Here is a 13925-nt window from a genome sequence, read left to right as displayed (position 1 = left end):
TTATTGAATGAATGAAAGAAGGGAAATATGAGTGTGTTCTAGAATAGCAGGAGAAGATGCAACACTTGAGAAAAAAAGGAGAGAATGAAATTTGTTTTAGCTGCAGGGATGTTTGAAGAGTAAAGGTGGGAATGCTCATGGTGTGTTCAGAAGACCGTGATGAAATCAACCTGACTTGAGCAGAGGTTTTTAGAAGAAAGCATAAGGAGATAGGGTTGAAGAATGAATATGGAGCCACATTACCAAGGGCTTTGAAAGTCAATTTAAATAACTGATTGTGCTCTGTAGAATTAAGAGTAGAAGTGACATAGGGACAAACAGATAATTGTCTCCCAGTTTTGGTAAAATTATAACTAACTATATATTACTGCTCATGAAGCAGAAGGGGAAAATAACCTTTGTACATAATCTTCACCTTATATTAAATCCTCCGGCTAACTGTGGAGTGAAAAATCCAGATTCATAAAAGGTCAAAACCTTGAACAGATTTCCAATATCTTGCAGCAGTAAAGGCAAAATGTCTGTTAAAAAAAAAAAAGAAAAAGAAAGAGATGCATCATTAATATTCTCATATAGTATTCCATGGTTTACAAAATAATTATAGAAGTAGAATGAATCTCTAGGTGGAGTTCAGAAACCTCTATAGGCATTAAAAGTGGGTTAAGGAAGCTGGGGCAGACCAGGTTAGGGATGGTTGTGACCTGGAGACAAGGCATTCAGGGAGAGTCTCAGCAGCATAGGGGCAAAGGATAGAACCTGACATTTACTGAAGGACTGCTGTGTGCAAAGCCCTGGACTTTAGATACAAAACCTCAGTTAAAGGGTATTTGAAAAGCTCTAGGCAAGTAGGAACTATGTTACAAGGGGATCTGGTAGAGTAATGGAGACTCAGACACTTCTACAAGGTCAAGATTTGAAAGATGGAAGTAGGTGTCAAGCACATGGTGTGAGAGAGGACCACAATAAAGCACTCAACAGAAAATGGCAGCTACTATCTGCTTACCATTTTTCTTGAGCACATACTGCTCTCCTTCCCTTATTCTTTTTTTCAAATAATAATGCACAATTCCCCCATATTGTAATATCTCTGTATTTGGGTTGACTACTAAATCTTTCAATCAATCACTCTCAGCCTCATGGCAGTTGTGACACATCTGTCAATCGTCTTTGAGTAAACATGGTTGTTACTCATGAAAGTTTGACTAGACAATTGCAGTCACTTAACTGTTGAATCAAAAATCATCTTGGGACCAATTTGGAGAAAGAATGTTAGTCATGGTATAATTTGAAAATCTTTTGTTGATACCTTCTGATAAAATTATTTTATTTCTAGCACCTAAACTGGAAAAATAAGTCACTGGCTGGAAAAATAAATGGCCTGAGCCAACAGTTGACCATTCTTTTCAGTAATGTTTGTATCATGCTGGTAGAACAGAAGATGGACTTATGAATTTCAAAGATATTAAGAGTCAATCTCAGAATGTTTAGAAGTTTTACAAATGCCGCCATCAATTAATTTTGCTTATGTTTTATTTTAATGTGTGCAAATAATGCTATATGATTAGATATATGTACATACCTGTTTAAAATAACTCTTTCAATAAATACAAAATAAAATGTCTAAGTGATTACTGAGTATTGTGTCATAGTGTAATTCCTCATCTTCCTACTAAACATAAAATAATCTTACATCTTTAAATCGATGGCATCTTATATTTGATGAAATGTAATTGGTTCCAAGAATTGTACTAAAAGATTTATAAGTAATACTTTACTATATTTTCATACCTAGTCTGTACTACAGTCTATACTATACTGTACTTCAGATATGTAAAATGAGCCACACATGTTAAGTCCATTTCCACAATCCTACATATAGTAAATAGCAATTTCCTTGGACCCCATATCTGTCTAATTCCAAGACTTGCTCTGAATCATGGTGGCAGTGGATATCAACTTCACTGTGCACAATTATCACCCAGTGAACTTGGTAAGTAGTTAGTTTTCTGCACTATTTCCCAAGATATTGTGCTTCAATAAGTATAGTATAGACTCTGGAATACACATTGTTAACAAACATCTAAATTGATTTTTTAGCAGGAGGTTTGCATACCTCACTAAAGTTCTTCTCTATTAGATGATGGTGAAACATAAAAAAGGAACACAGTTAGCCTATTTGGGGCACACAATCAACACTAGACAGCAGGAAGGCAAATTGGAAATTAGTTCTCCAAGTTCCCTTGGCAATTATACAAGATAGACTCCAGAGTCTGCTGGAAAAATAGTAAAAGAACAACTTGAATGCATCAGTTGTGAAGATTAGACAAATTCAGGGGCAGATAGCAAATCAAATAACTGCTCCAGTAGATTTCGGTAGAGAGTATCAAGTATTTAAACAAGTCACCATGCATCTGAGTTGCAAACATATTAAAAATAGTAAATCTCAGAATGTTTAAAAATGTTATAAATAACTTATCAATTTGTTTTGCTTATATTTATTTTAATGTATGTAAATAATACTATATGATTGTATATATGTGCATATACATATATGTTTAAAAGAGTTCTTTCAATAAGAATTTAAAAAATAACTATGTTCATAAAGATGGAATTGATGACATCTAATTTTCTTCAAAAAGCAATATCCTATGTTACTTTGCATATGTTAAGTCATCAGTTTAGACAAAAACAATGTTTAAAATAAAATATTTTGTATACTCTCAGATAACACCTGAACACACTTATCTAATTTCACTGCCCCTACTTTGAAAATAAAATCTCATTAAAATTAGATTTTAATAAATTCAGAAGAATATGAAAGTAATATCCACAGATTAGGGATTCTGATTAATTTCTCCCAGAAACAGTATGGACATAACCAAATGGGAGAAAGGAGACACACTACTTGGCTCCTTGGTAATACAAAGGAATATACCACATGAAAGTAAATGGGAGAAAACCTGGAAGAGCTTTACTTAGAAACCTTATCAATTAATAAATGCTAGAATCAGAGACAAGTTATGGGGCATGTGCAATACAAACATTTCCCTCAGTCACTTTTGGGAAGCACACCGAACAAAGGCAGTCGCACTGAATTTGGATTCTGTGGCAGTGCTTGCACAAGCTTATTTTGACGTGGATGGAAACACTAATTCCTTGCTACCACACAAAATGCAAAATTAATTGACACAGAAGCCAAGCTAATATTGGCTTCCACTCTATTCCCAACAAGCTTCTGTGTTTCTAAATTAGCAATGTAATGTTATGGCCAAGCTAAGCATTTCTACTTTGTTTTGTTAGGACTGAACTATTTGAACATATCAAAACAGGAATAGAAGCAACCAGATAGAAATTATCTAAGTTTTCTACTGAAAAAGAAGAAAACTCTCTTTAAAACATAATTTTAAAAGCTTCACTAAACATAAGAAAACATACTTTAATTAAATAAAAATAAACCTTTGTGTAAACTCTCTAAGATTATCTTATGAAATAGAACTAGGACAAAAGGAATTTTAGAAAATGTGTAAATCTATTCTCAATGATATTCAAGAAGAAACTGCATCTATACAATTTATCAAACGTCCCGATTAGGAACCATTTAAATAAGGAAAAATTGAGTGGAATTTTAAAAAGAAGTTAAAACCAAAATGAGAAACAGAATACAGATTTAAAATTTTAAAACATGATTCAGTGAAATAGCAGTCAAACTTAAGACTTTTTCCATAATGAAAAGAAAAGGAAAAACAATGTAAAATAATGAGATAATATTTGAGAAGTATTTTGTTTTCATTGATGTAATATGGCTACTGGTAAAGGAGTAAGAAAAATATCTTCTTCAAAGCATTGAAGAAATGACAAGCTACTTAATCTAGTAAAGACTGGAGTTAGAGAGGTATGGAGAAAGATGAATCAATTTTTTTCCTGATGGCATTTGCTAAACCTGGTGAACTGGATCTCAGATTTTCTCATCCTTATGGAGCAAGAAGTTTGAAAATAAACCTAGGTAGAGACCTAAGGCAGAGAATCCAATAGTAGATGCAGCCACCCATGAATCTAGAAGCCCAAAGATCTAAACATTCAGTATAGAAGTATGTTTAAAAAAAAAATTCAACTGAGTAAATTTTAAAGATCTTATTGGCTTTATTCAATGATTCATGAATTAAACATCACTTGATCTAGCAGATGGAAAGTAATTCTGAGTAGCTCTACAAAATGAAAGACTTTTATAGGCAGGAGGAAGCAGGAACAAGGTAGTTAATACTGGACAAAAAAGTGGGTTGGTTATTGCAAGGTTACTTTTCTATAGGGGATGGCAGGGATCTATCAAGCAGATTACCTCACTAGTGCTGATCAGACGATTCCTGATTGGCTGGTTTAAGATTCCATTTCTGGGAAAGTCTAAACTGTAATTAAGTCTCAGTTTGGTGACATAGGGCTTAGCCTAAGCAACTCCATTTTGGGTCTGTTTTATTGTTTTTCTTTAAATTTATTTATTTTATTTATTTATTTTTGGCTGCGTTGGGTCTTCATTGCTGTGCTCCGGCTTTCTCTAGTTGCGGCGAGCGGGGGCTACTCTTCATTGCGGTGCGCGGGCTTCTCATTGCGGTGGCTTCTCTTGTTGCAGAGCACGGGCTCTAGGCACGTGGGCTTCAGTAGTTTGTGGCACGTGGGCTCAGTAGTTGTGGCTCACGGGCTTAGTTGCTCCGCGGCATGTGGGATCTTCCTGGACCAGGGCTCGAACCCATGTCCCCTACATTGGCAGGCATATTCTTAACCACTGCGCCACCAGGGAGGCCCTGTTTTACTGTTTTTAAAAGATTCTGGAAGAAGAAAATTCATCCCAGATGTTAGGGTAGAGATACAGGAAGGAGTGGGAGTGAGTGCTTGCTATTCCAGGAATGATGGATGGGACAGTCATATGCAATAATCTTCAAAAATATTTAAAAATCATCTCCTTGAGACCATCCAAAAGTTGCTTAAGCAATATGAATTTTTATAGCCACTATTTAGGAGAAACTGGAAGTCAAAAGAGGTAAAAATGACATTGGGTGCTGCTTTTCCAGCATGTTGATTGGTGATATTAAAAGCTGTGACCGAGAAGTAGTTGAAAACTTGAGCAGAACTTTCCATAGTCTCATGCAGTTAAGGGCGGGTGGCAGCGGGGTGTGGAAATTAGGACTTGCCAATAAGGAAAAGTTCTTGTAAATAACTGAGGTCTGGGAACCTAAAGGGCTACAAAATAACGATTAAACTTGAACTGAAAATAAACCAGAGAATAAAGACCAGCTGTTATAATTTCAAGTGCTGATTATATTAATTAGGTTTGTCATCTGCCTGCCAGAGAAAAAGTAAATCCTCTCTGGAGAAAGATAACATTATCCAGAAGCTCAAATGATCTCTAAAACATTTCACATGTAATGTTTAACTTATAAACAAAAGTCTCCAAGTATATAACAGGACAAAATTTGAGTAAAAACAACAAACAAAATAAAAGAAGGACCACAGGAGAAGCATAAAGGAGATTATCTTACAAAACACAAGATTATGTTTAATATAGTCAGAATATGAAAACACAGATGGAGAATTTTGGTACAGAAATGGAAATATATACATAAAAATCATATAAATGTATTATAAATGCATCAAACAATACCACTGCCAATGGGGGAAAAGTTACCTAAGTAACTTTGTAAATTAGTTTAGTCTGTAAGACTAAAGGCAAAGAAACTTTGCATAGCACTATACTCTCCTTGATAAATTTGTGTCCAGGGGATATGGGTTAACAAGGTTAAAACCAATAATATTTATACTGGAATTGAACAATTAAGTAAATGGATGGTGGATAGTGAGAGCCAGGTTTCTCAATGTTGAAGTAAGCAGTGACAGATAAGCAAAGGATTGTTCTATGTGGTAATGGATAAGGTTTGGTGACATCAGTATGAACTCATGACTTAACATAGATACAGATGGTTACATGTAGAAATAGTTATAAGCATGTGTATATACATGGGTTAGTATCCATGCATATATTTCCTTGTTCTGTCAGCTGAGTGGGCCCAGAAGCAACGAGCACATCTACTGCCCAGCTCATGGTTTCTAATGCCATTCTCCAATAAAAGGAATCAGCACCTCCTGGAAAAAAAGGCTGATTCTAGGACTGGGGCAGGAAATACACAAGATGAGCCTGTTGTATCTTATAGTGCCAGAAAATATAGATATGCCTCCTCTCCTCCAAAATAGTACATACACAATAATGGGGGTATGTCAAAGGAATAGAGGAGCTAACTGAAAGATTTCCCAATTGCCAAAGCTGGAACACTTTGAACAACAAAATAAATAAAGCAGAGTCGAATTATATGCCACAGTATAAATAAATATCTATGTCTTATGTGGATACAAATGATTGAATTAAATAAATGAGGACAAATAGGCAAATTTTCTATGCAAAAAAACTCTAAATAATTTTTGTCAATACTCTGCTCTCAAGGAGGTGAAGTGTCACTTCCCACTCGTTATGTGTGGGCTGTACATAGTGACTCCCTTCCAAAGACAACACTATGAAAAAGTGGAGGGAAGTAACTTTACAATAGAAACACCTGCCAAACAACCTCAAGGTTAACATCAGTTTTAAGCCATGTTGATAATGTATCCTTGATATGATGTAATGAGAATGGCACTTTTCCTTTCTGGACTTTCTCCTCAAAATGCACAACCAGAGTCTAATCATGTAAAAAGTAACTAACAAATCTTGAGGGACACTCTGCAGAATAACTGACCAGTACTCCCCAAAATGCAAAGGTCATCAAAAACAAGAAAATTTGGAGAAATTGTCACAACCAAGAGGAATCTAAATTTAATACAATATCCTGTTACAGAAAGAAAATAGGTAAAAATTGAGGGAATTCGAATTAAGGATTTAGTTAATAATAATATATCGATATTGTTTCGTTGATTATTTCACACTTACCATTCTATAATATAGAGTAATAACAATGGAGGAGACTGTGTGTAGGGTATGTGGGCATTCTCTGTAGTATCTTCACAATTTTTCTGTAGATTTAAAACTGTTTCAAAAAATTTTAATAGTATACTACAAATCAGAATGGGCACAATACCATTTATATTAGGATCCAAACAGAATGAAATACTTAGGTATAAATCTAACAAAATATATACAAGATCTATATATAAGAAACTTACCAAACTGATGAAAGAAATCAAACCGTGTAATTTATAATATTAATAAAATATTGAGAAAAATCATATGATCCTATATGAATGCAAAAAAATCTAACGATTGAAAATTTCTCAATCAACTAAAACTACAATAGCAATCTAAGTTATTAAAGTATATATACAAAACAATAAAGCAGCAAAAACAAGCCTAATAGTTAGATGTTGAAAGCCTTCCTCCTAAAATTGAGAATGATATAGCAATGTCCACTTTCATCATAATTCAACATTGTACTGGAAGCCATGAAAAATAAAACAAACAAGAGAGAAAATATATAAAGATTACTCATAGATGATATGACTGTGTAGATAGTGTAAAAAAACTATAGGTAATCTAGTTAATTATAAGTGTATTCAGCAGTGATGTTGTATGCAAGGCCAACCAGAAAGTAAGGTTTTTTCATGATTACCCTAAACACAAAAATCGTGACATAACTTCAAATAGCAATATTGCAAAAATGAAGAATAAACTTGCTTTTACTAGGGAGTCAGTAGGTTAGGGGAAATGTTAAAGGTTTCATTTATTTTGGGACCAGAAGTATACAGATTAACCCTGTTTGTTGTTTTGTTTTTTAATCTTGAGGGTAAAGTGTTTGTTTCTCTTTTGACTGTGAGATCTATTTACTCATAAAGTCAGAACTAAAAGTATCAGTTTCAATTCCACAAGGGAAAAGTGTTTGTATAACAAAATATAAGTAATTTTCTCAAATAAATAAAAAAAGTAACAAACCATTAGAAAAATGGGCAAAAGAAAAAAAGTCAACTCTCAGAAGAGAAAATCCAAACTGGTAAATTAACATTTGAAATATGATCAACCTCCTTAGCAATCAGAGATGCTCAAGTGAAAACTATAGTAACATACTTTAAGATTGACAAAATTGAAAGACAAGAGATATCAAATGTGTGACAAAGTAAAGCAATGAGTCCTCTAATATGCTGCTTGAGGAGAGAAATTTGACTATATCTGTAAAGATGGAATTTTAAAACAGTTACTCAGAAATCTCTCTCCTAGATATATATCCTATCAAAAAAATCTCACATAGTTGCCTAAGAAGATATATGTAAGCATTTATAACACCATTGTTTGAGGTCAAAAATAAAATTCTTGAACTAAATTTCCTCAGCAGGAAAATGAATATTAATATATATTCATAAAATGAAAGTACACAGAAATTTTATATAAAAATACTAAAACAATAGATAGATGGTTGGTTGGATGGATGGATAGAAATATAGTGAGATAGATAGATGATGGATCACAAAACATTGAATAAAATGTAGCAGAATACACAGGCTACACCATTCATAAAAATTAATTGTGCAACCATATGTATATTGTACTTTATAGGGGTATAATATGCTGGCTTTAAAATATGTCCACAAATTCTGTGATACTCTTTGAAAGTTGGAGCCTAATTTCCCTCCCCTTCAATGTGGGCAGATTTACTGATTCAAGCAAACAGACTGTAGCAGAAGTGACAGTTTATGATTTCCAGGGCCAGAGAAAGAGGCCATCTTGGCTTCTGCCGTGACCTTGGATCATGTAATCTGGGGAAAGCTGGCCACCATATCATGAGGACATTCAAGCTGTCCTGTGGAGAAGCCAACATGGAAAAAGTCTTGAAAGGATTTGAAACCTCCCATCAACTACCAGCATCATCTTGCCAGGCATCTAAGTGAAAGAAAATATGTGAATGGAATGCAATACATTAACAATTATAATTCAACACTTATATAATTTAAAAAATTGGCAAGCTAGAAATAAAATGGAACTTTACTAGATAAGATATGAATATTGGGATGCAGAATTCAAAATTGCAATTATTTTCAAACATTCTAATTATAATGAAAAAACAAGAAAATTAATTTCCCATTTTTAGACATATAAACAAGTGGCCAAATTAAAAATTAACACACATAATTTTCTACCTTTGTGCCATTTTTATCAAATAGAAAATAAAAAAAGTATTTAAAAAGTGTAGCACACACACAAGAACCACTTTAGAACTCACAAATAACCAAAAAATGGTCATGTCTAAATGAAAAAGAAAAACTATAAAGCTTTCCTGAAAGTCGTAAAAGAAGACCTCAATGAACTGCAAGAGAACATATTCCTGTAAGGGAGAACTCACTATTGTAAAAATGTCATTTTTCCTTCAATTGCTCTATAAATCCCTACAGGACTTTTATGAAACTTGTCAAACCATCTAAAATGTATCTGGAAGTGAAAATGTGCAATAATAGCCTAGTACATTTTGAAGAGGAGGGCAGTAAGCAGTAACTTCTCCTGTCAGATACCAAAACATACATATAGTATTTAACACAAGTTGATATTATCAAAGGCATATGTGACTTTATCTTTGTGCACCCTGCACATGCATAATGTTTTAAAGCAGCAGTTGCCAACCTTTTTGGCACCAGGGACCGGTTTGGTGGAAGAGAAATTTTCCACGGACGGGGGTGGGGTGCCGATGGTTCAGGCGGTAATGCGAGCAATGGGGAGCAATGGGGAGTGGCAGATGAAGCTTCGCTTTTTTGGGGGGGGGTTGGGGACTCCTGTTTTAAAGCATTAGTTTTCACACTTATGCCTTAAAGACTCAGTTGCCTTACCAACAAATCCAAGTAGATACTTTGACCAGCACCTAATTTAAAAGCCCTTGTCTAATATCATCCAAAGCACAGGCATTATTTTCTTATACTGCTTATCTGCTCCGCTCCCTCATTCATTAATTCTTTTCCATCCCAAAGTTCTCCATTAAGAACCAGTTATCTTAATTTTGCAGAGTTCTCTAGTTGCTTGCTATTAGAATCCTAAGAGAGATTCTTCACCTGCACATGTGAGAGGACAAAAGTGCAGTAAAATCCTGACAAAAGTAGACTCATTTTATAAAGTTCTAATCTTATCAACTTCGAGTAGTTTTGCATCCCTATCAAAATTCTGCTAGAGCTGGCTAGCAATGGCCTCCCTTTAAACAAAATGCTGTTAAGAATACAGTTCTCCTGCTGTATAGCACAGGGAACTCTACTCAATACTCTGTAATGGCCTATATGGGAAAAGACTCTTAAAAAAAAAAAGTAGATATATGTATATGTATAACTAATTCACTTGTACACCTGAAATTAACACAACATTGTAAATCAGCTATACTCCAATAAAAATTAAAAAAAAAAAAAAGAATACAGTTCTCCAGTTTAGTATGTCTTAATTTTACCCACAGCTTCTATAATAAATGATGGCTGTAACTGCATAAAATTTAAAGGTTCTATATAACCAAAAGCACCATAAATAAAGGTCGTAAATGACACAACTAGAATAAATATTGACAATATATAACAGAGGATCAACATCCTTAATATGTAAGAAATTTCCATAAACTAATCAGGAAAATACAAGCTACCAATGGAAAATGTTTCAATTAGAAAAAAACAATATACAAAAGAAAAAACACAAATTACAAATATTAAAAAAAATCCTTAAAATCTATCCTTAATATTGCAAAGAGCATGGGTAATAATTTTTTAATGAGATTCAATTTTTAACTGATCATATTAAAGAAAAAAAAGTAAATGATCATGAACAATGCTGATAAGAGTATGAAATCTGGTATTTTCAGACACTATTAAAAGAGTACAATTTGATGCATATATTTGCAAGTCCATTTGATGGAAACTATCAAGATTTAATATACTTATAACTTCTAAATTAGCACTTCTCAGGATTCCAAAGCAAAGCTATGTGTGCAATGATGTTCATTGGTGTATGGTTTGCAATAGCAAAATACTAGAAACTATCCCAAACTCCATTAATGAAGGAATTTCTGAATAAACCATGGTACTTCAGTACCACATGTTACTACATGGTAATTAGAAGTAAAATTTATACACAGATATGGACATACCATAAAGTTATATTCTCAAATGAGTCCATTAGGAATAAACACTGAAGACATGCATGGACCTTCCATGGAAACAACAGTCATGGTGGTTAACAGAACCAGCTCTGGAGCCAGATTGTCTAGGTTTAAATCGACATATCCTATTTAGTTTAAGTGTGGTCCTGGGTGAGTCACTTTAACTTTCCGTGCCTAAAGTTTTAATCTGTATGCCCTAAGGGAAAACACTGAGCCCTAAATATTGGCATTTCCTTTATGGTTCATTTTAGAATGTAAAATGAGCACTGAAGGACTTTAGTTCTGAGCTGTGAACACTGGACAAAATTCACAGAACAAAAGAAAAGTCCTGCCAAATAAAAAGAAATAAAAAATCAGTCTTGAAACTTATTACAAACTGTATTAAACCGTTATAAGTGGGTATCTCTTAAAAGAAGTGTCAGATTAGAAGTTGACATTAAGAAGACTTCTAATTGTTATTTTCTTTAATCTGTTGTCTTTGGACTTTATAAGTATATATAATCAAATAATGTGTAATTTATATAGATTTTTTAATAAAGGAAGAAAACAAATCAAACAATTAGCAGGAAGCAAACAAGTTGGACTCTGCTACCGCAGCAAGTTTTTGTTTTGTTTTGCCATACCACTTTTTTTTTTTTCGTCCACAGACTATGGTTTGGCTGTTAAGGGGTGAAGTTTATAATGTACTATATGGCTCCTGTATGTATTCAGATGCTTAATTCATTCTTTTGCACAATGATTTTTATAAGAAGGACCTCAAAGTCCATTTCAAGCTCATCTAATACGCAAAATAAATATTGGTTAATTTATCATTTCTCTAGTCTACAGAATTTAACATTTAGAGTTAAATTATTTTTTCTAAAAGAAAAAGGGTTTATGACTTTGTATATGTTTGGAAAGTCCAATTAAAAAGATTGTTGGCTAGTTGCTTCTTATGTTTATAAAGGCTCAGCAATAAAATATAATTTTTTTTTAAAGAAACTCTAAAGGACTAATGAGTAGCTCTATTTGTGCTCATTTAAAAGACTTTTTTTTTTTTTTTACAAATATAGACACCTCTATATTTTAAACACTCAATTCTCTGATAAAGCGTGACCAATATGTGAATTATCAAATTGTACTCTATAGATATGTACTAGGGACTTATTTTATAGGACTAGTGGACCAGAAATATAAAACACTTCCTATTATAAACTGAATATTGTTACATGTTTAAGTTAAAATTTTAAGCTGCCTCATGAAAAATAATCTTTACCATTTTTATCCCCCTTGTAAACATGTATATGATCACCTTATGAGTTTTTATTAACATCTAGTAAGATATCACTACATTTAAAATTGCTTTTAGGGAATTCCTTGGTGGTTCAGTGGTTAGGACTTCACGCTTTCACTGCCATGGATGGCCCCGGGTTCAATCCCTGATCGGGGAACTAAGATCCCACAGCCATGTGGCATGGCCCAAGATAAAATAAAAAAAATTAAAATTGCTTTTAAACAAATTAAAGTTATAGCAGATATTATCAACGTAAACACATATTTTATGTTGTACATATTAACACATTTTACAAAGCCTAATATAATGTGGTCTTTCTGGAGAAAAGAACATATTAAAATGTTTTGTTTCATGCAGTATTTTGGTACAGGAAAGTGATGTAAAATCCTAAGATGTCAGAGCAATTTCATAAAAGCATTTGAAACTTGAAAATTGGAAATTAATGAAGGTTAAAAATTAATGACATAAAAATAGATATACTAAGACATTATCATCTTCATGAAATATTTACCTAATTGATGATGGTTAGACATGACTAATAAAATTAAATTAAGCTAATCATATTAGAGTATTTTGTTTTCAATTAAAATAAATGAATATGAATGTGTAAAGATGATGCTAAAATATTTAATCACTTTTCTTTTTATGTCAATGCATTGAATACTATGTTCTTTATACATCCTATCTTTCTGTCATATAATGTATATTTGAGAATATATTATTCTCATTCAGTTCTATCTACCACTTTAACTCTGTTTACCCATAATCTTCATGAAGGCAGAAGTCTTGTCTTAATAATTTTATACACTATAAAAGATCACCACGATGAGTCTAGTTACCATCTATCTACCATATACAAAGTTACGACAATATTATTGAGTGTATTCCCAATGCTTTACATTATATCCCTGTGATTTCTTTATTTTATATCTGTAAGTTTATACCTCTTAATCTCCTTCACCTATTTTGCCCATATCCTTACCTCCTCTCCCCTCTGGCAACCACCACTTTGTTCTCTGTGTCTATGACTATTTCTGTTTTATTATGTTTGTTAGTTTGTTTTGTTCTTCAGATGCCACATATATGTGAAATCATAGGGCATTTGTCTTTATCTGACTTGTGTCACTTAATATAATGGCATAAAGGTTCATCCATGTTGTTATAAATGGCAATATTTCATTATTTTTTATGACTGAGTAGTAGTCCATTGATTGATATGCCATATCTTCTTTATCCATTCATCTATCAATGGACAATTATGTTTCTTTCATAATTTGACTACTGTAAATAATGCTGCAGTGAACATCAGTGTGCATATGCACCTTTCAATTCGTGTTTTCATTTTTTTCAGCTAAACACAGAAGTAGAATTACTGAATAGAATGGTGGTTCTATTTTTAATTTTTTTGAAAAATCTCCATACTGTTTTCCATAGTGGCTGCATCAATTCACATTCTCACCAACAGTGCACAAGTGTTCCCTTTTCTCCATATCCTCACTAATGCTTGT

The 13925-nt window shown here is 33.1% G+C and overlaps 1 protein-coding gene across 4 annotated transcripts in view; it reads right to left on the bottom strand.

Annotated features, from left to right (window-relative positions):
• The window catches only part of LOC309665724 (uncharacterized protein), a 608811-nt gene that overhangs the window by 34701 nt on the left and 560185 nt on the right, over window positions 1–13925 (bottom strand). For all 4 annotated transcript variants that reach the window (XR_014266649.1, XR_014266650.1, XM_082472434.1 and 1 more), the window contains one exon: window positions 416–521. Coding sequence is in view for 2 of the 4 variants with exons in the window: in XM_082472434.1 (XP_082328560.1) it covers window positions 416–521 (106 nt within the window). In the remaining 2 variants the exon portion in view is untranslated. The remainder of the gene's footprint in view (window positions 1–415; window positions 522–13925) is intronic.

Source organism: Balaenoptera physalus (assembly GCF_965194825.1).
Source record: "Balaenoptera physalus genome assembly, chromosome: 8".
NCBI classification, from domain to species: domain Eukaryota; kingdom Metazoa; phylum Chordata; class Mammalia; order Artiodactyla; family Balaenopteridae; genus Balaenoptera; species Balaenoptera physalus.
Note: the sequence above shows the minus strand (reverse complement) of the source record. Positions and strands in the feature narration are given on the sequence as shown.